General features: G+C 47.6%; 5 protein-coding genes across 5 annotated transcripts; 1 reads left to right on the plus strand and 4 right to left on the minus strand.

The window, feature by feature from the left end:
- Nucleotides 1-80: 80 nt before the first annotated feature.
- ASPGLDRAFT_148750 (uncharacterized protein) lies at nucleotides 81-5,601 on the minus strand. The gene is made up of 9 exons (XM_022541975.1): nucleotides 4,694-5,601; nucleotides 4,542-4,624; nucleotides 4,027-4,478; nucleotides 3,606-3,949; nucleotides 3,303-3,546; nucleotides 2,304-3,233; nucleotides 1,941-2,253; nucleotides 777-1,866; nucleotides 81-715 (listed from the first exon to the last, which is right to left on the minus strand). The coding sequence occupies exons 1-9, from the start codon at nucleotides 5,245-5,247 to the stop codon at nucleotides 295-297; spliced, it is 4,431 nt and encodes a 1,476-aa protein (XP_022401416.1). The 5' UTR covers nucleotides 5,248-5,601; the 3' UTR covers nucleotides 81-294.
- A 1,267-nt stretch (nucleotides 5,602-6,868) lies between these two features.
- Nucleotides 6,869-8,626, plus strand: ASPGLDRAFT_35197 (LysM peptidoglycan-binding domain-containing protein; the record flags this gene model as incomplete). The annotated part of the gene is made up of 7 exons (XM_022544530.1): nucleotides 6,869-6,885; nucleotides 6,949-7,177; nucleotides 7,224-7,684; nucleotides 7,732-7,978; nucleotides 8,031-8,264; nucleotides 8,316-8,407; nucleotides 8,488-8,626. 7 exons carry the CDS (start codon nucleotides 6,869-6,871, stop codon nucleotides 8,624-8,626), a joined length of 1,419 nt encoding a protein of 472 aa, XP_022401417.1.
- Nucleotides 8,627-8,813: 187 nt separating this feature from the next.
- ASPGLDRAFT_25387 (uncharacterized protein) lies at nucleotides 8,814-9,862 on the minus strand (the record flags this gene model as incomplete). The annotated part of the gene is made up of 2 exons (XM_022543482.1): nucleotides 8,814-9,309; nucleotides 9,360-9,862. 2 exons carry the CDS (start codon nucleotides 9,860-9,862, stop codon nucleotides 8,814-8,816), a joined length of 999 nt encoding a protein of 332 aa, XP_022401418.1.
- Nucleotides 9,863-12,226: 2,364 nt separating this feature from the next.
- ASPGLDRAFT_170628 (uncharacterized protein) lies at nucleotides 12,227-14,217 on the minus strand (the record flags this gene model as incomplete). Its single annotated transcript, XM_022542721.1, has 2 exons — nucleotides 12,227-13,575; nucleotides 13,630-14,217. The coding sequence occupies 2 exons, from the start codon at nucleotides 14,215-14,217 to the stop codon at nucleotides 12,586-12,588; spliced, it is 1,578 nt and encodes a 525-aa protein (XP_022401419.1). The 3' UTR covers nucleotides 12,227-12,585.
- Nucleotides 14,218-15,034: 817 nt separating this feature from the next.
- Nucleotides 15,035-15,515, minus strand: ASPGLDRAFT_46621 (uncharacterized protein). Its single transcript, XM_022546486.1, has one exon. It carries the CDS (start codon nucleotides 15,329-15,331, stop codon nucleotides 15,143-15,145), a length of 189 nt encoding a protein of 62 aa, XP_022401420.1. The 5' UTR covers nucleotides 15,332-15,515; the 3' UTR covers nucleotides 15,035-15,142.
- Between the last annotated feature and the right edge of the window lie 2,305 nt (nucleotides 15,516-17,820).

Consider the following 17,820-nt stretch of genomic DNA (forward strand, 5'->3'; position numbering starts at 1 on the left):
TGATCGAATACCCATCTACCATTGCTGGGTCAGGTTACTGTCACTTCATACTTGTGGCGTAGTAAATATGGTGGGTTTGTGGGCTTGATCAAAGAGAGAATATCACCCTTAAAACTACTATTGTTGAAACAATAAATAAGAAAGATCTATATAAAAAGAAAATGAAAGGAATGATTAGATGCAATTACAAACTATGCCATTCACGACAAATGACATGATTATGTCGCCATTGACATAGAACAGAAACCCCCATCAACATGAAATAACTGCTCACCACTTTTGAGCATCTGCCTTTCAAACACTGCCCTTTGCCTTACTTCCCTTGGGAACCCGCGCCAACCAATAGATTCCAAGTGCAACCACGATGTTGAACGCCAGGTAAGCCCACAGTATTCCAAAGTTCCGCCACGCTTCGCCCCAGTAAGAGTTTACCTGGGCAAGAAAAGTATCGGTAGAGGCCATGGGGCAGTATGAGCACGAACTCGTTGCGTTGGGGTTCTCGATATACCCTCCAGTCCGGACGGCATATGGGTTCAGATAGTCGTAGCAAGTCTGGCTATCCGGGGGGTTGAAGACGAGTGTTTCGATTGCACTGCATGTGACGCTTGTCCCACTAACAGCGGTAGAAAGCATTCCAGATACAAGATAGGTGAAGGGGGAAACGCGGTACATAAAAATCCAGAACCCGGGCATGGCCTCTGGCGTGGAGACGACACTGGTAACAGAACTTGTTAATACCCTTGAATCATTAAATAGAAAATTAGGAAATAACATACCCGCAGAATAGTAGGAGAAGAGAGAAGAGCAAATTCGCAATGTTGCCTCCTGTTTCCGCATTCTCCACGCCCGCGACGACCATGTGCGAGAATGTAGACGTGAACCACAGGAACATCAACAAGTACAAGAACATCAGCGCACCGCGCTCATGCACGGCGTCGGTTGGCTGGGCGTTTTGGTACAGGCCAACCGGGTAGTACCAGCAGAAGAACATCAACACGGCAACAAGGAGGTTCCAGGGCAGCTCAACCAGAATATTGGACGCCATAAACACACGCCACGAATACATCTTAGAAGGACGCTCGCGTACTTCAAAGATAGATCGTTGAATAATGAAGTTCGGCATGATCTGCTGCACAAGGTTTCCAAATATAGTCATGAGCATAAAGATGCTGAACATTTGGTTCTGGAGTCCTTGCTGGGTGTTCTTTGCATGGAAAAATGAGAACCCATTGTAAAGCGCCGTGAGAATTGAGAGAATGAGCTTTGAGTAGATGTAGGATGGGGTGCACCAATATTGGGAGAAGACCCGAGAAAGACATTCCCAAAGTTGTACGCTTGTCGGAGACGCAAACTCACGATAGTCTGCATTTGTACCGGTTTCTTTCTCTTTCTGAGAAAGAGTAGACTTGAGCTCGCCTAAGTGGTGAACAACAGCTTCCTTTTCTGGACTTTTGTTCCAAACTGCAGGCCAATCAATATCACTGTGAGACCCAGGTGCAGCACCAATCACATCAAGCATCCATTCTGCTGGATTTTCGCCATCGGCCAGAGTGTGACCACCGTTGCGCATGAAATAGTCTGCCAATATCGAGGAGTTTTCGCCAATCTGCCCGAAATAGACAGTGCGTCCTCCTTTAGCGAGGAACAAGAGTCGGTCGAACCGTTGGAATAACATCGCAGAAGGTTGGTGGATAGTACATAGAATGGCCTGTCCGTGCTTTGTGAGGATCTCGATCAAGTCCAGAATTGACCACGAGGTTTGGCTGTCTAACCCTGAGGTTGGCTCATCCAGGAAAAGCAGTAACTGTGGTCGAGCAGCTAACTCCACGCCAATCGTCAAGCGCTTGCGCTGCTCAACATTTAATCCTACAAGCCGTCAGGAATCCAGATTAAAAAGAGTGAATAGGGAAAGTGTATCGAGATTCAGGAACAAAACATACCTTCACCTGGAACACCAACCACCGCGTCGGCGTATGACTGCATGCCTAACAACTCCAGTACTTCCTCAACGTAGGCTAGTTTTTCCTGGCGACTGAGGTGCGCAGGCTGTCGGAGTATAGCACTGAATTGCAAAGCTTCTCGCACTGTTGAGGTAGGCAAATGAACATCTTGCTGTTGGACATAGCCGGTTTTGCGCTGGAATGAATCGTCTCGGGGTTGTCCATCCACCAGGACATCGCCAGTGACAACACCCATAGTCACTCGAGTTGCAAGAACATCAAGCAGCGTAGTTTTTCCCGCACCGGAAACACCCTGGAGAAGTTGAGTGGACTGTACCTCACTGTGGGGAAAGAAAGACTCACCATCAATGCAGTCGCCGTGCCGGGCTTTACCCATCCGTTCACATTGTCGAGAATGCGACGAGGCTCATTCTTGATCTTAATATCATAGCAAAGGTCCTGCCATTGGAAGATGGCAGTTTGACGCTGAATATTGGCACCGGTACCCTCGGCGTTCTCATCAGCCCGGTAAGCTGCATCTGGGGTGTTTTCGGCATCTTCTTGTAGGTGTTTCGGCTGGTTGCCCCGGCGGAAAAGAAGGACTTCGCCTTTGGAGGGAGCCTCGGTGATGTATTCGGTCGCAATAAGATAAACGCACATGAAAAATATCATGAAAGCGATGACGATACCCAGGTTGCGCCAGAGATGGCCGTTGGAATACGCATATGCAGTTTGCAAGTAGGCATCTCCATCAATGTTAGGATCTCCTGCCGTGGATGAGACAGTGCTGCAAATGGTGTTGATGGAATCCACATTCTCGTAGCCCTCGCCAGAAGGAACAAAAGATGTACAGGGAAATTTCCTATTGCGGAATTCATTGACCATCATGCTTTCAAATGAATACGCAATAGGGTCAATGTAGTTCATCCAGCGAGACCATCCCAGCATATCTTTGGTGGGAATGATGAAACCTGTATAGATCACTAGACCAAGGATGAGCAGGGCAGCAGGAACCAGCGCTTGAGCTAGAGAGCGCGAGGCAGCACCAAATGTCCGGAAGACCATTGACATAGTCAATGTGGTCATGATCGAGAACAGCCAGAAGATAAAAAATGCTCCCGGCTCACGCTTGAGGTTGGACAGGAAGTAGAGGGGAAGATTGAATGTGACAGAGTTTGTCAATTTATAGGGGATATCGCACAGCATGGATGCAGCTGCCTCTGTAAATGGGTGATAGAAGGCATATCGAGATTGCTTTTCCACGATTGGTCTCTGGGCGTAGAGTGTCAAGATCTATCATACAATTGTTAGAAGATTCCTCTGATACTGGTCATCAAGACCTTTCATAAGGCTGTAACATACCTCGAGAGCACTGGCAAACGCAGCAAGCAAAACTGCATAGAAGAGAAGAACTCCTCGCGAGAAGAAGCTGGATGTGTCTCCGGGAAGGTTGTAAAACACACTTCCTAAGATCAGAGAGATAAAGAAATTGCCGAAGAGAGCCGAGTAGGTTAAAGTCATGTCAGCCTTGAGACGCTGGAACCCACGAACAAGGTTAAGATTGATCTGCTCGAGAACCGAGAGTGTGTAGGGAGATTTGAGGCGCCTAATAGATCAACGTCAGTTTCATCGAACCAATCATACTACAAACTCAACAAGACTGACTGTCGCTTTGACTGCATCAAACGGCGTGCTTCACTGAAAGTAGTAAGGGACTGGCCACCGATCGGATGTTCCTTGTCAAAGGTATCAATCTCCCGCAGGAGGCGAGCGCATTCCTGACTTCTTTGCCATCGCTGCGCGAACTCCGCGGGTGTCCGAGGCACTTTAGCTTCGTAACCTGGCTTCACCCTGCGCTCAGTTGGGCTAGTCAAGGATGTGAGGAAATCGGCTGTAGTCTGGCGCGACGGGCAGTCAAAGCCCATGTTGGTAAAGAATTTACGAGCTTCTCCGGTTGGGCCGAAGTAAATCTGTTCACCCTCGTAAAGCACAACGACCTTGTCAAAGACCTGTAAAAGTCGAACATTGTTAGCCATACATTCTCGGGTTATAGAAGACAAGCTTTCTATGTTGCCTTGAGCCTTACATCATAGGCATTTTGCGAAGCTTGATAAATTGCAACACAGGCCGTGGTTCCCGTATAATCACTCATCAAGCGAATGTTCTTGCAGAATTCCAAAGCATTGGCACTATCAAGACCCCGTGTGCTGTTGTCCCAGCACTGAAGCGGGGCACCACTGAGAATGGCTTCTGCAATGCTCACTCGCTTGCGCTCACCTCCGCTGACTCCCCGCACGAAGTCATTGCCAACACGAGTATTGAACGTGTGCTTGAGTCCTAGCATTGTCATCACCACGTCACGAAGATGTTCAGCGTATTCCTTTCGAGTCAGGTTCGGGAAACGCGTGCGCGGTGCACGCGCCATGGCGGCGAATGTCAAAGTCTCACCAACCGTGAGCTGCGGGAAATGCACATCAGTTTCAGCGCTGAAGATGGCCTCTCCACGGAATTGCTTGTGCATAGTCGGAGCCGAGATTCCTGTCGTAGTGGATTGATCAGTTGCTAATATCGCATCAGACTTTTCCGGAACTGGTGGCATACCTTGATAGTTCATATAACTATCATCATTGACATAGATACCGTTCATCTCGCCGGCGATGCTCTTGAGGAATGTTGAACAGCCACTAGGAAGAATTCTGTCAGAAGGTGTCCAATGTCGACCTAAGATTCACATTTTGCTTCTGCAGGCTTACCTTCCAGGACGACCCAAGACCACCAACATCTCTCCACTACGGACCAGTCCGTTGAAGTTATTGAGAATGTGAACTTTCTGCTTCCCAACGCCGATGATGTTGCGCACAAGGCCACCAACACTCAGAAGGGCGTTGAACACATCCTTCTGGTAATCGGTTGGACTTCCGAAACCATGCACGTGGAGGTTTTTGAATGCAACGCCCACCGAACGTTGAAGAAATCGCTCTGGGTCTTGCGACTGAGCAGCGATGAGGGATCGAACCCAGTCCTTTGGCTTGAAAAATGGACTGTCCGGATGCCAGGTAGTTTCCTTATCTTCCTCGAAGAAGGGATTCTTTGCATTTGAGGACGAAAAATGGGTAGAGTGACGAGTCAGCTGCCTTACCATCTCCTCAATCTCATCCTCCATGTCGACTGCAAGCTGATTACCATCCATTTTGTCGATCTGGGTTGTAGATGATACAGTGTCGGTATCCCTCACTTCAAGTCCAGCTCCCAGGCGCTGCTGGTACTCCGAACTATCCATGGCAGGGATTCCACCTAAAACTGACATAGTGGACAAGAATTGAAACCAAATTCGTTTTTAGAAGAGTAGACAAGAACGAGGCGGACCTGTCAGTCATTTGTGGTAATGTCCCGATAACATAGTTAACTATAGCACTAGATGATAAATTAATTTTGTTCCCGCTGATATCCGGATGTCATCGGGATTTCATGTTGATACTAGCCGGGACTGTAATTATCGGTGAAAAAGTAACCGAAGGATCACTTTTTATAGGTCATTATGGATGGAGTCATGACTGCCTGAATGGAACTAGGTAGTTAGGACTTGGAGGACGCTCTGGGCATACATATGAAAAAAAACCGAATAAAAGCCTTGATATCAGTCCGGAATAGCACATCCGGCCGGCCCACTCTGAGGAACAGAAGATAGACCCAGTATTTCCCCCTTGTAGATACACTAAAAGAGATCAACGAATTATACAAGAGCTATATCGCAGTGCTGAAGGGTTCTTCAGAGTTGGGGCCGTATTTTCAATACCAGAAGCTAAATACCGGAAGCTACAGATCCCGCCCGAAAGATTGCCCAAGAAGGGCTCCGACTGGCCAACGCTCCTCTTCTCCTGCAATAACGATGAACGGTTTTTTGGTACGAGGCGGTAACAATGCAGCGAGGATTGGGATATCAAGTCTGTAAGAAAATAGTCCTGTCTGTTCCGTCCGCCAATCCATGGTGCTTGAGATGTCGCAATAGTTATGCCCTCCTTGTATCTAAATTTTACCTAGGTATAATTTCATTGTCACCACCACTCCCTATGTCAGAATGCATTACTGATACTGTTCTATAAACTCAATATTCAACAACATTTAACCAGTAGCCAGCTTTCAAAGCCTGGCAAAACAGTGTATCCATTCTTCATGACCTCGCGCCAAAAGTCACCAGTACTAGGAGGCAAACCCAATTCTAGTAGTGAAGGGGTTAAAAAGAGAACTCTCAAGGCTTGTAACCGCTGTAGAACAAAAAAGGCAGAAATATAGATAGAAGCAGCATAACATCCAAATTTTCCCACTTCCAACACCCGCGGCCTTGATCTGACTATATCTAGTGCGATGGAATTGTTCCTTGTGGGAAATGCCGAGCCAACAACACCTGTAACTTCGGTGAGCGGAAGAGGCCTCGAGACAAAGTATATCCTAAAGGATAACCTGGGCTTGTGTGTTGGGAGTTCATTAGTCTCAGGCTTGACACCTGGCTCCTTTCGTGCTGGAGCATCACTCAAGCTTTTGGCATCACGCAAGACCAATTTGAAGCCTGGAATGCTGCCGTGGGTGACTCATGTACAGTGGAAATTGGAGTCTCTTACTGTGTTGGAGTTGGTGCAGCCGTCTCAACATCGGGGAAAACCAGCACATCCAACTCAGGCACAGGCTCGAAGACGACCACTTCCGCAATTGGAACGTCCTCCTTTCATACAACAAGACGACCAACCCCGTTACGATTACGGACTTGGCCACCATCTCAGACACAGACCGGTCAACCCAGTGCTTGTGAGATTTCTTTTGATTCCAAATGACTTCGAGCGTCTCGACTGACCTGAATTTTAGGTAATAATTGGTATCAGGCAAAGCAAAGTGATACTTGTAAAAGTATCGTGTTTAAGTACTCCACGTGGATGAACAAAAACGATTTGTGAGCATGTCCCGATGTGATTAAATGTATCCTATGAACCAAAAGCTCACTTTGATTTTGCAGTCTTGATCGGAACCCAGCTGTCAGTGAAAACTGCACCAACATCTATTATGGATACTGGTACTCTGTCAGAATCAAACCGCAAGTCTTGAACAGTGACAATGGAAGCACTGCAGCCTGGTACCCGACGTGGACATACACTGCGCCACTCGCTACGGATACAGACTTCTCCGCTAGCCCTGTTCAAAGCGGTATTGCCACTGCTTGCCAGGACTATTATATTGCAGATGAGGTACGTCTACGACCTTTCGTATGAGTTTATGGCTAACATGTCAAAGACAGATACGTGCGAGAGCATTGTTTCCTCAGAAGGCTTTTTGACTGAAGATCAATTCGTCGAATGGAATCCAGCCGTCGGAACAGACTGTTCTGGTATCAAGTCAGGTTACTATTATTGTATTTGGAACGGGACCGCGATGCCCATGCCATCAACAATGACCGTTCAGCCATCCCCTGTGCAGACAGGGATTACCTCCAGCTGTAAAGCTTGGTACAAGGCCAGCGACGGGGATGACTGCGATCTGATTCTAGAACAGTTCGGCACCTTCTCGAAGTCTGACTTCTTGAAATGGAACCCTGCTGTCAAGTCCGATTGCTCTGGCTTGGTTGACGGCGATTACTATTGCGCCGCTGTTCCAGACACGCCCACCACCCGAACTGGATCTATGACTTCTCTTCCAACTCCCACTATCCCGGCTGGTACCATTTCAAGTTGCTCAGAGTACTGGCTGGTCGGAACGTAAGCTACCCTCTTTCCTTCAGGCTGCTCTATGCTAACATTCAAAGGAACGATAACTGTACAACAATTGCTGATACAAATGGAATTTCCGTCGTTAATCTTGAGTCCTGGAATCCTTCTCTTGGAGCAAATTGCACTGGATTGAAATCGAACACCTATATCTGTGTTGACGCTCCCAGCAATTCTACGAGCATATCGTCAGCCAGCATTTCATCTTCTTCAACGTCATTATCCACCTCCTCTAGGACTTCCACATCCACGGCGTCTGGGGTAACCCGCCCATTCCCTGTTCAGGTATGCATGAAAACGTACTTCACTTTTGCCCATAGCTAATGCATTCACCCAGACCGGCATAACTGGTGATTGTATTCGATTCTACAAGGTCCAGACCAATAATTATTGTTATGACATTGCCCAAGAGGCCGGAGTGGCACTTGATGACTTCTACAGTTGGAATCCAGCCATCAAGAGTGACTGCTCTGGCCTACAATCTGGGGAGTTTGTTTGCATTGGAGTGTCAGGATATGCAACTACAATCTCTAGTGGCACCCCTGTTCCTGTAACCCCAACCCCAACACAAGTGAGTCTGGTTTCCCCCTTTGATTGCGTGACTTCACTAACAGTGTTATAGACTGGAATGGTGTCCGGGTGCCTTCGTTTCTATGATGTACAAAAGGGAGAAGGTTGCACGGATATAGCATCTGAGGCAGGTATTGCTCAAACGTAAGTTCCCCGTTGCTGTAGCTGGGCTTCTTAGTCTAGCTCAAATGATAGTTCTAGAGAAGCTAACTGGCTCGACATAGTGACTTCTACAGCTGGAACCCGGCTGTGAACACGGACTGCGCGGGCTTACAAGCCTCCGTTTTCGTGTGCATCGGAACTACCGGTCCAATCACGACAATCACTAGTGGAACCCCGGTACCTGTCACATCTAAGAGCTAGAAAGTAATTAGACAATATTATTTCAAAGTATCTGACATAGATCACTGATGAAAATGGAGATATAACACAAATTCCAGTATCGACATTAGAAACCCAGAAACCAAATCTCTGAAATTCTTTAGATTATTGAAATAGATAGGTATGTGAGGTCAACTGCTGGAGCTGAAAACCAGCAAGTTGAATACTATTAACTCATTCCAACACAATGAATATCCCATTGCTGAGACCACATAGTCTCAGAGAGCTCCCACTTGGCTTGACATGGCATTGATTCTTTGAATTTCTCGAAGTGTTCGTGCCAGTTGTATGGAACGCAAAGCTGCAGTTGAGTCCACTCTCGACCTTTTGAAAGTCTATCAAATGGCCCGAGAAGTATGTCCATCCATTGCTCCTTGAAATCCTCGCTGAAAGCCTCCCACGGCGGCATTTGAAGTTGCAAGCGTAGGCGATGCACACCGTGGAAAGTCTCCCCAAACAAATCGAAAAATGCGGTATATGTCGACTTCCAATCATTTTCATTGTACCCAGGGCCACCAACACCAACAGGGAAAGAGATATCCATCAATGTTATATAAGAGGCACAACGTGGCGACATTAGTCTCGACATCAGGAAAGGCGTGTCCAGGGCCCTGTCCATCACAAAGACATTTGTCTTGTAGAGAATCTCTAATGCTTCTTCATAACTGCGACATAATATCAGGCACTGTTCAGATATTAGGGGATAGAGACTCACCCGATTTGACAGCTCCCAAGCCACTCCACGCCGTTAATTTTCGGATTTCTCACGTTTAGATCCACCTCATATTCCCAGTTCCGACAGTGGTCAAAATCAGGGTCCTCAGGGAAGCTGTTTGATTTGTTACAGACACAATGCCACCAATCCCAACGGGCTCCGCCTTGTATTGGCTGCGGCCTAAATGGCGATGGCTTCTTCCATACGTGTCGAGTGTGTACTCGTCGATTACCCATAAGCTCAATGTATATAAGCCTCCTTATCTCAACAGGTAACCCAAAGAAGATGCTCTGTTTTTGCGAGTTGCGCTCTCGAGCGCCAATCTTGCATACGCGCTGCTCTGGTGACGGGATTGGAAGCTTCCATCTATTGAATATGTCGCCGTTGATCTCACAGGTGGAATCTGAAATTCCTATTGCAAGTGGAGACCATTCTTTCAAGTTGAACTTGGGGGGTGGTTCTTTTTTGCGCTTGAAAATTTTCGAGAAAAGCTTTGGTGCCATGTCAATGTGTGGTTTGGATGACTATGGCAGTGGGGTGAGGACTTTATATGTATTGGTGTGTGGACAAATGTCAATGGTGCGTGGCAAAGGACCGCTGGCAAATGAGAGAAGAGATCGTCCAGATGTCGTTTTGTCTTTCAAGTCGCCTCACCCAAATGCATTCTGCACGAACAAATTCAGACAGGGATCAGCGCAAGGTGTTCTGATAAGGATCCATTGGAGAAAATGAAATGTTGAGGTTTGGAATGGTATCCGATAAGATTTTGGTGGTGGAACAGTGGCTGTTATAATGATTGGAGCTAGAATTAACCACGTTCAACACAAACGGTAGAATACTGGAACAAAACATGTCTTGTTGCAACGAATTATTCGTAGTGATAAATTTAGCTATTAGGCTTACGGTTCTGGAAGGCATGACCTCGTCCCTTCTTGGACCCTCGATGCTTGAAAAAGTATATATTTCTCCTCTAGGTATTCATCCATAGTGATCTCACTTGTATCCACTAGATCAAGTGGTTTGGAGCCTTGGTACTTCCAACCTCATGCTTCAAGTTTCCATCCCACATGTATCCAGGGGTCCATTTCACTCTTTTCTGCGCGTCGAACTTTGATAAGAATGAGACGGTGAATGGGAGGCAAGAAACGGCTGCTTTTAGTTTAGTTTAGTATGTGTATGTTGTCTCTATTTTACGTCGAGGATCGGGTCCTTCCACGCATCCTTGGAATCCTCGGAAGCGGGGAATCCCTGGTCTCGGAGCGGGACATACGACGGGCAGACCGGACCTGCCTATCAGCTAGCTAAACTATCATCTATCATCTAAATACAGGTAGCCCCCCACGCGGGGGGCTGCTTGGGTTTTCGCAACTGTTAAACAGCAAATTGGGTATCTTGGGGTTTCCTTAAGGAAATCGAGGGAAGGAAACAGAAAAGGGGAGGATGAACAAAAGAAAAATGGAGGGGAAAGAGAATAAGAGGGAGGAGGAGGAGGAGGAGGAGGAGGAGGAGGAGGAGGAGGAGGGAGCCAGAGGTAAGCCTAGAGGTTCCCAGATTTGATGCATATAGCATCCTAATAGCGTCTGCAGATGGCTGTATAAAATTGTGATTTTCCCAGCCAATCTGCATATGCAGTGAATCCTGTTTTTTTGGTGAGGATGTCTGTTATTGGTTGTTGGCCCTATGGATGTGCTACTGCTTTGCGACCCTCATGGCAAAAATAGAAGTGGGAGGGCTCCTTTCTGCGGCCACATGAGCATGTCAGCAAAGCATAATCATGTCTAAAGCGCTCGTGGTACTCTGCAAAGTCACCATGGCCGCTCCTGGCAGCGAGGAGGCGGCCCAGAGCTGCTCGGGGGAGCTGGAGCTCTGGTGGCCGTTTCTCTATGGCTATGCCAAGGTCCTTGTAGCGATTGGGAGCCTTCTCGGCCCAGAATTGTGCAAAGCATTGCCAGTGTATCCTTTGGGCTGCCCGCTTGGCGGCCGCTATTGGACTTTCGCCAGCAGTCATCTCTCGGGCTCAATACTTTGCCATTTCTATAATCAACACAAAGGAAACTAGAGCCTTCTGTTTGGGGTTAACTCGCTCTTGTGGAAAAAATGGAAGATGTTCGTCAGCCTGCCCCGGTCTTGTTACGACCGGGGCATATTGACCCTGATCAGCAGCCCAGTTCCAGCCGTGTCGTCAATGTGCCGTGGATAAATAAAGTCTTTTCACGCCACAAGTCGGAGCCCAGTCCATTGCCGTTGGCTCATGTTAATCAAGGTTCTTCATTTCCTGAAAACATGGGACCAGATCACTCCTCACAAACACCACTGAAAAACAATGTTGGATTTCGGAATTCGGTCCCAAGTCGATACAGAAACAAACCTGATATCAACGATCGAGACGAAAACTCAAGGAAAATCATATCAAAGTACTCGCCGCTACTGAACATAACCGATTCTCGACAAACAGCTCATACTAATCGAAAAGAAGACATGGCAAACATACTGAAGCCGATGCTTGACAAGGATGCTTCCTCAATACTCATCTGTTTGGGTGAAAAAGAATGTTGTCACATTGTTCCAGTGATAGTCGCTGATTCTGCTGGAAGAGTTCTCCGGTGGGCTTCTCTAAGTACTCGGTTAAGGTGAGAGAGGGTGTAACTAACCGCGCGAGCATGGCAGCCTGAGAGATCAGGCATATATCAGTATCAAAGTGTCGACAGTTCTGGACGAGGGCTCGCTATCGGCACACTGTCGAACGTCAGGTATAAATAAACTATTATGCTCATAGATAGAGAATCAGGCGATTCGTTCATTACCCTACATAAAACCCTCTTCGTGCATAAAGTATATTTACGATAACGAGCCGATAACGATTCGTAGCCGAAACGGTCGTTTGATCATATAGACGCCTAAGTCATACACTACGGCGTTACACGTAATTCCTGTAAATACACTAGCTTCTTGGGTAAAAGGACCCACTTGGGTATTTCGATTCTGAAATCTGTACCCATGTCCAGGTCTAGAAAAGAGGAAATCTATCTAGATTATGAAGAGACTTTATAAGGACCACTAGCGGCATAGCCGAGTAGCAGCATCTGTGATGTATAACCCATTGCTGCAGTGTTGAGCTGTCGTATGTGAGCCGTCACAACCGTCACAACCGTCACAACAAGCTGTCTCGGTCTGGGTTATGCATGGGGTTATGCCGTGTCGTCAAGGCCCCAACAGATGAGGAAGTTCAAGTCTGTTTAGCCCGTTTCTCCAGCAGGAGTTTGCCCGACGGCCTGTCATCGCTGAATCCGGCAGCACGAGTGAATATTCGCTCACCCCGGAGCCAAGTCTCCCGAACAACACCCCTCAATTTCTGGCCTTGATAAGGCGAGACCTTATTCCGGAACAGCATGGTAGATGGCTCAACAAGCCACTCGGCGGTGTCGTCGAAGACGCAGATATCTGCGTCCATTCCGACGGCTAGGTCACCCTTCTGCTTTTCCAAACCCACCTGGGCGGCGGTATTCATGCAGCAGAGCCGGACGATATCTTGGAGGGCACGGTTCGTATTCTCGTCCTCCGGCGCAGAAGTCAGGCCATTCCTGCGGCTGAATTCGGTCCACAGGATCGGGAGTCCCATACCGACGGAAGAGACACCTCCCCAGGCGTTGAGGAAGCTGCCGTTGTGGGATGGGGCATCCGTGTGGGGAGGGATGTACGGCGGGAGGAGCTTGAGATCCGGTGTGCAGGGTGAATGGTCCGAGACGACGGTCTGGAGCACGCCGTCGTCGGGGTATCGCGCTAGTTCGGCCCACAGGGCATCCTGGTTCGCTTGGGAGCGGATGGGCGGGCTACATTTGTAGCGGGTGTCGCCGTCGCGAATCTTTTCGGAGGCCAAGGAGAGATAATGGAAGCAAGTCTCTGCAGTGATGGGCACGCCTTGTGCGCGGGCTTCGCGCAACATCGGAATGGCCTCCATGGCGGAAAGGTGGACGATATGCAGGGCGAGTTGGGGCGCCAGGTGGGCCAGGGACAAGACCTCTGCAATGGCGCCAGTCTCGTAGGTCGACGGGCGGGATTCCAGGTAAGTCGAATAGTTGTACGCGGGTCCGGTTGGTGGAGGGGGTTCCTCGTGAGGTTCCTTTTCCGCGTGGAACATAAGCGTCGTGGGTTCGTCGGCCAATTCAGCCATGGCCTTTTTGATATCTTCCGCATTGACAGCGGGGAATTCATCAACCTAGAGGGAGGTAAGCGCTGCAGCATCACAGAGTACACCTAGGTTGGTATTTACCCCGCTATCGATTAGGAATCCTTTAAAGCCACGGACACCTTCATGGACAAGGGCTTTAAGTTCATGAGAATTGCCGGGGATGACACCACCAAAAAAGCCGACGTCCACCCAGCATTTGCCCTGGGCTGCTGCGACTTTCTCTTTCAGGTTCGCAACCGTCGTGGTGGGTGGGATGGCATTCAATGGCATATCCACGACGGTGGTGACCCCACCAAAAGCGGCGGCTTGGGTGCCGGTGTAAAAGCCCTCCCATTCTGTACGGCCCGGTTGATTGAGGTGAACATGAGTATCGATCAACCCCGGGAGGAGGACATAAGGGGAATGGTCGGTATATGGGGTCCCCTCGGGGAAGTCGGTAGCGGAGAGAACGTAATCAAAGACGGCAGTGATCTTTCCAGTCGCACAAGAAACTATAATCGTAGCAGGGGTCAACTGGCCGGAGATGACAGCACGAGAGGAAGCCAATACGGTGATTGAGGAGGAGCAGGGGGAGTTCGTCGCCGTGGTCAATAGTTGGTCAGATATGATTGATATCCAACAGAAGAAAGTCAGAATGTATATAAATAACCGCCCACTGAATAGAACCATATCTTCAGATTTTGACTGATCAAAACTAGGTCGTGAAAGTGCTTGCTGTATTCAAAATATCTCCTATCTAGGTCTGGCTATAGGGACTTAATGAGAGCTATTTATGCATAGTGCCAAGCCGAATATTCTAAATTAAATCATAAAAAAATACGTAATTCTTGTTAAACCTTCTAAAATCTCAAAACAATATGTGATCGCTATGATGGCAGTTTCCTTATCACGAAGGGATCCATCTAGAGGTTCCGAAGTCTCGATATTTTCTAGGAATGGCGGTAATCTATCAGTTGTCCCTCTGCCAAGGCTATATATCTCTCTCTCGGCAAACTCGTTATGACATGACATGCCAAGGATTTTACTATTCGCCGTCTCCATCGCTAATCGACTTGGCTTGATATCATCTATTTAATGTGGCGAATGATGAAGAGCATGTGGATCAGGCTATGGGCAAGGGAAGGCATTGGCGATACTATGTATTGTATTGTGGCTGTCTAGATGGATGAGGGTGGACTCCTCTATCTGGCATCTGTGTGTGGGCTCGCTAGTGCGGGCCAATAAGGAGTGGGGCATGTTGGAGCGTGAGGCTCTCCAACATAGCACAAGCTGCACGACTATCCTCTAATACTAGGCGCCTAGAAAGCTCCATTCCTCGGCTGAATATCTCGGCTAAGAGCTCACACCTTGACAAACTAAACCTAGGATTATTAGCAATAGTAATCCGCTCACCTCTCCGGTCTGGGTTTCGAGAGGCTTGCCATGGTTTTGCATGACGATGAGAATATTAATGCTTGCCCAATTGGCCGTTTCCTTGTATGGTATGGAATGGAAATATATTCCTTAGGTCAAGGATGATAATGAGCAGTTAACTGTCCATGTAGCCAATTCCCATCCCCCAACCTGAATAAAGAGCCTATGTAACTCCATCCCATCAACCCTCAGTCTCCCCAGCCTCCTCAGTACTATCATCATCCTCCAAATCCTTCAAATTTTCCAATTCATCAATCGAAACGGAAAAGGAAGGGGATAAAAACTGGGAAGTGAGGGGGTAGATGCTACCCACAATCCATGGACAAGTACCGAATAGCAGCCAAACCCCCCTCGGCCACCCCGACAACATCAATCTTCGCATCAGCCCTAACAAGCTTTCCCCCTTGCGGCCAGAACCTCTTCAAACACGTACTCTACATGCTCCTGCCACCTCTCGTTCCCGGGGATCTTGTTCCACTGCGACATCGTCATGGGGGGATCCACGGCCGAGCCGCGCGGGAGAGCCAGCCAGGTTGCGTGGGTGACTGCGCGACTTGAAGCGTAGTGTTAGATCAATTGGCCCGTGTTCGCTATGACGAAGTGCGGATGCCGAACCGTTTGGGTTCGCGGTAAAATATCTGACTGATTGCGACACCAAACAGTTCAGCAGATAGTATCCTAAATTGCATCATAATAATGCAACTAAATTGTTTTGGGAATTATAAATTAATGATGGTTAGCCGGGCATACGCGGGCCGAAACTTACTGTAGTTGGTGCCATGGGCCCGGGCGCTCGGCTTTGGAGGTCTGCAACACTGGAAGGAAGCGGCTATTTATTAAACCCAAGATTGCGAAGATCCGATTGGAAGAAAACTTCATCATTAAGGGTTGATCACCTGCTCAGTATCAGGTCTATATGTTTTTTTAGTTCAAAATATAGCAGAAATACCAAGGCTTTCAAGGCTTGCAGGAAGATCCTTTCGCATGAACTTGCATCAGTTGTTGAAGAAGCCTGGAACCCATTTTGAACCATTTCATATCTCTTGTCTCTTTCTTGCTTTTCTTTCACTCTCTGAAGTGCATACTGCATGAAGAGCGCTTAATTGCAATTTGAGGTAATGGGGGAAAGTTCAAAATGTCAGACAGTTTTGCCGGAATCATTATGGGCTGATGATGCTGTTCAACAGAAGCACAGTGGTAAATTCCTGCCTGGATCTGGATAGACTTGGGTATGTTTATATTCCTCAAGTCGCAGTCTCGCAGATCAACTGGCCCCAGGAGATTTATTTTATTTACCAAGGTGCCACAATTTTTGAACACCACATTTCTATGTTCTCTTGAACATAAGTCATTGGTAGTGTCAGATGAACCTTGTAGCCATACTAAGTTTGAACTACATGTCAAAGTAGGGGAAGGTTCAACTTATCTTTTTTCCACTGAAGCGGAAGCTCTGGTACACTTCAGAACCTTAATCTGCCAGATCAACTCCAGGGTCAGCTCATTTTCAAAAGCATCACTGTCACGGGCTCGGAATAGAAGATAATATTGAACGGAGTTCTTATCTAAACTATTGTAGCCATTGACGAAAATATCAAATCTGGGGAGGAAAGAGAAGAGGAAATCTATCTACAGGAAACATAGGTTTTATAGGCGTTTGTTTGACATCACCACTGTCTCGTCTAGCATGTTGGTGCCGTTTGTCGGTGTCAGCCATTGACGCAGCACTGAGCCGTCACAGACAGAAGATTTCCGCATTTGATATTAATCAGATGAAAAGACTTCATTTTTAGACCAAGACTAGTTAAAGAACTATTCTCATTTAACCTCATATCCCTCGAGAAGTCTTGGGCGTTTCCAAACTCTCCCTGACATGCGCTGTTGTGTGTCAGGGAGTAGAATAGTAAGCTCATCATCCTCATTTGCATGGCCTCTCAATGATGTGTGCGACATTCCAACCAGGATAGCAGTCAATCCACCCTGGTTGAGCACCAGGAGGTGGCCCCAGGGAGCTGCGGAAAGTGCAGTTTGTAAATCGCAAAGGGTGTCAACCGGGCCACACAACGAGACTAGAGCTGTACCAGATGGGAATACTATCTATATTCCTTTATGACTACTAGTTTAGTACATACGACCATAGGGTGTGGAGAAAAGGGCTTCCCGTCCGCTCAGCCGTACTTAAGCCACACGCCGGCCGGTTAGTAGTTGGGTGGGTGACCACCAGCGAATCCCGGCTGTTGTATGTTTTTTTTATGCTTCGCTCACTCGCGCAGCGAGTGGTTGACTGTATAATCTTGTCTACATTATGAAGTGGATGAGAGTGCTTTGAAATGAGATGGAAGAGGAGGATATGAGCAGGAAACAAGACAAATAAAAGAATCGAAGGAAAAAGAAAAAGAAAGCAACTGCTGCTAGTTATACTTGCAGAGAAAGTGGGTTGCCAGTATCCCCTCTCTACACAGTATAATGCACCTGCCTGCTCACCCAGGCTTACCTGATTGCTATTCAAGGGACCGAGATCTGATAACAGGCCATTTCCAGTTATACTGACATATCACCCTTCCCGTATTCCTTGCGCTTGCATCACTGAGGACTAGGGCTTAATGCATGTATAATACAGGAGAATTGCCTTGTCGTCAAGTTGTCAAGTCGTCAATTGATACACAAAAACCAGTCCTTGGGATCTTATCATAGATAGGCTCGCCCATGCTGCAGTATTTCTACATTCCCACTAGAGAATGCGCAATGCGCAATGCCCAATCTGACCATTAATCTCTCTTGAAATAAGTGGTTCAACTCCCCACTTTGTCACGGGCTCGGAATAGCAGATAATGATGAATCGACGAGAATATCGAATCTGGG

Source organism: Aspergillus glaucus (assembly GCF_001890805.1).
Source record: "Aspergillus glaucus CBS 516.65 unplaced genomic scaffold ASPGLscaffold_9, whole genome shotgun sequence".
In the NCBI taxonomy this organism is placed as follows: domain Eukaryota; kingdom Fungi; phylum Ascomycota; class Eurotiomycetes; order Eurotiales; family Aspergillaceae; genus Aspergillus; species Aspergillus glaucus.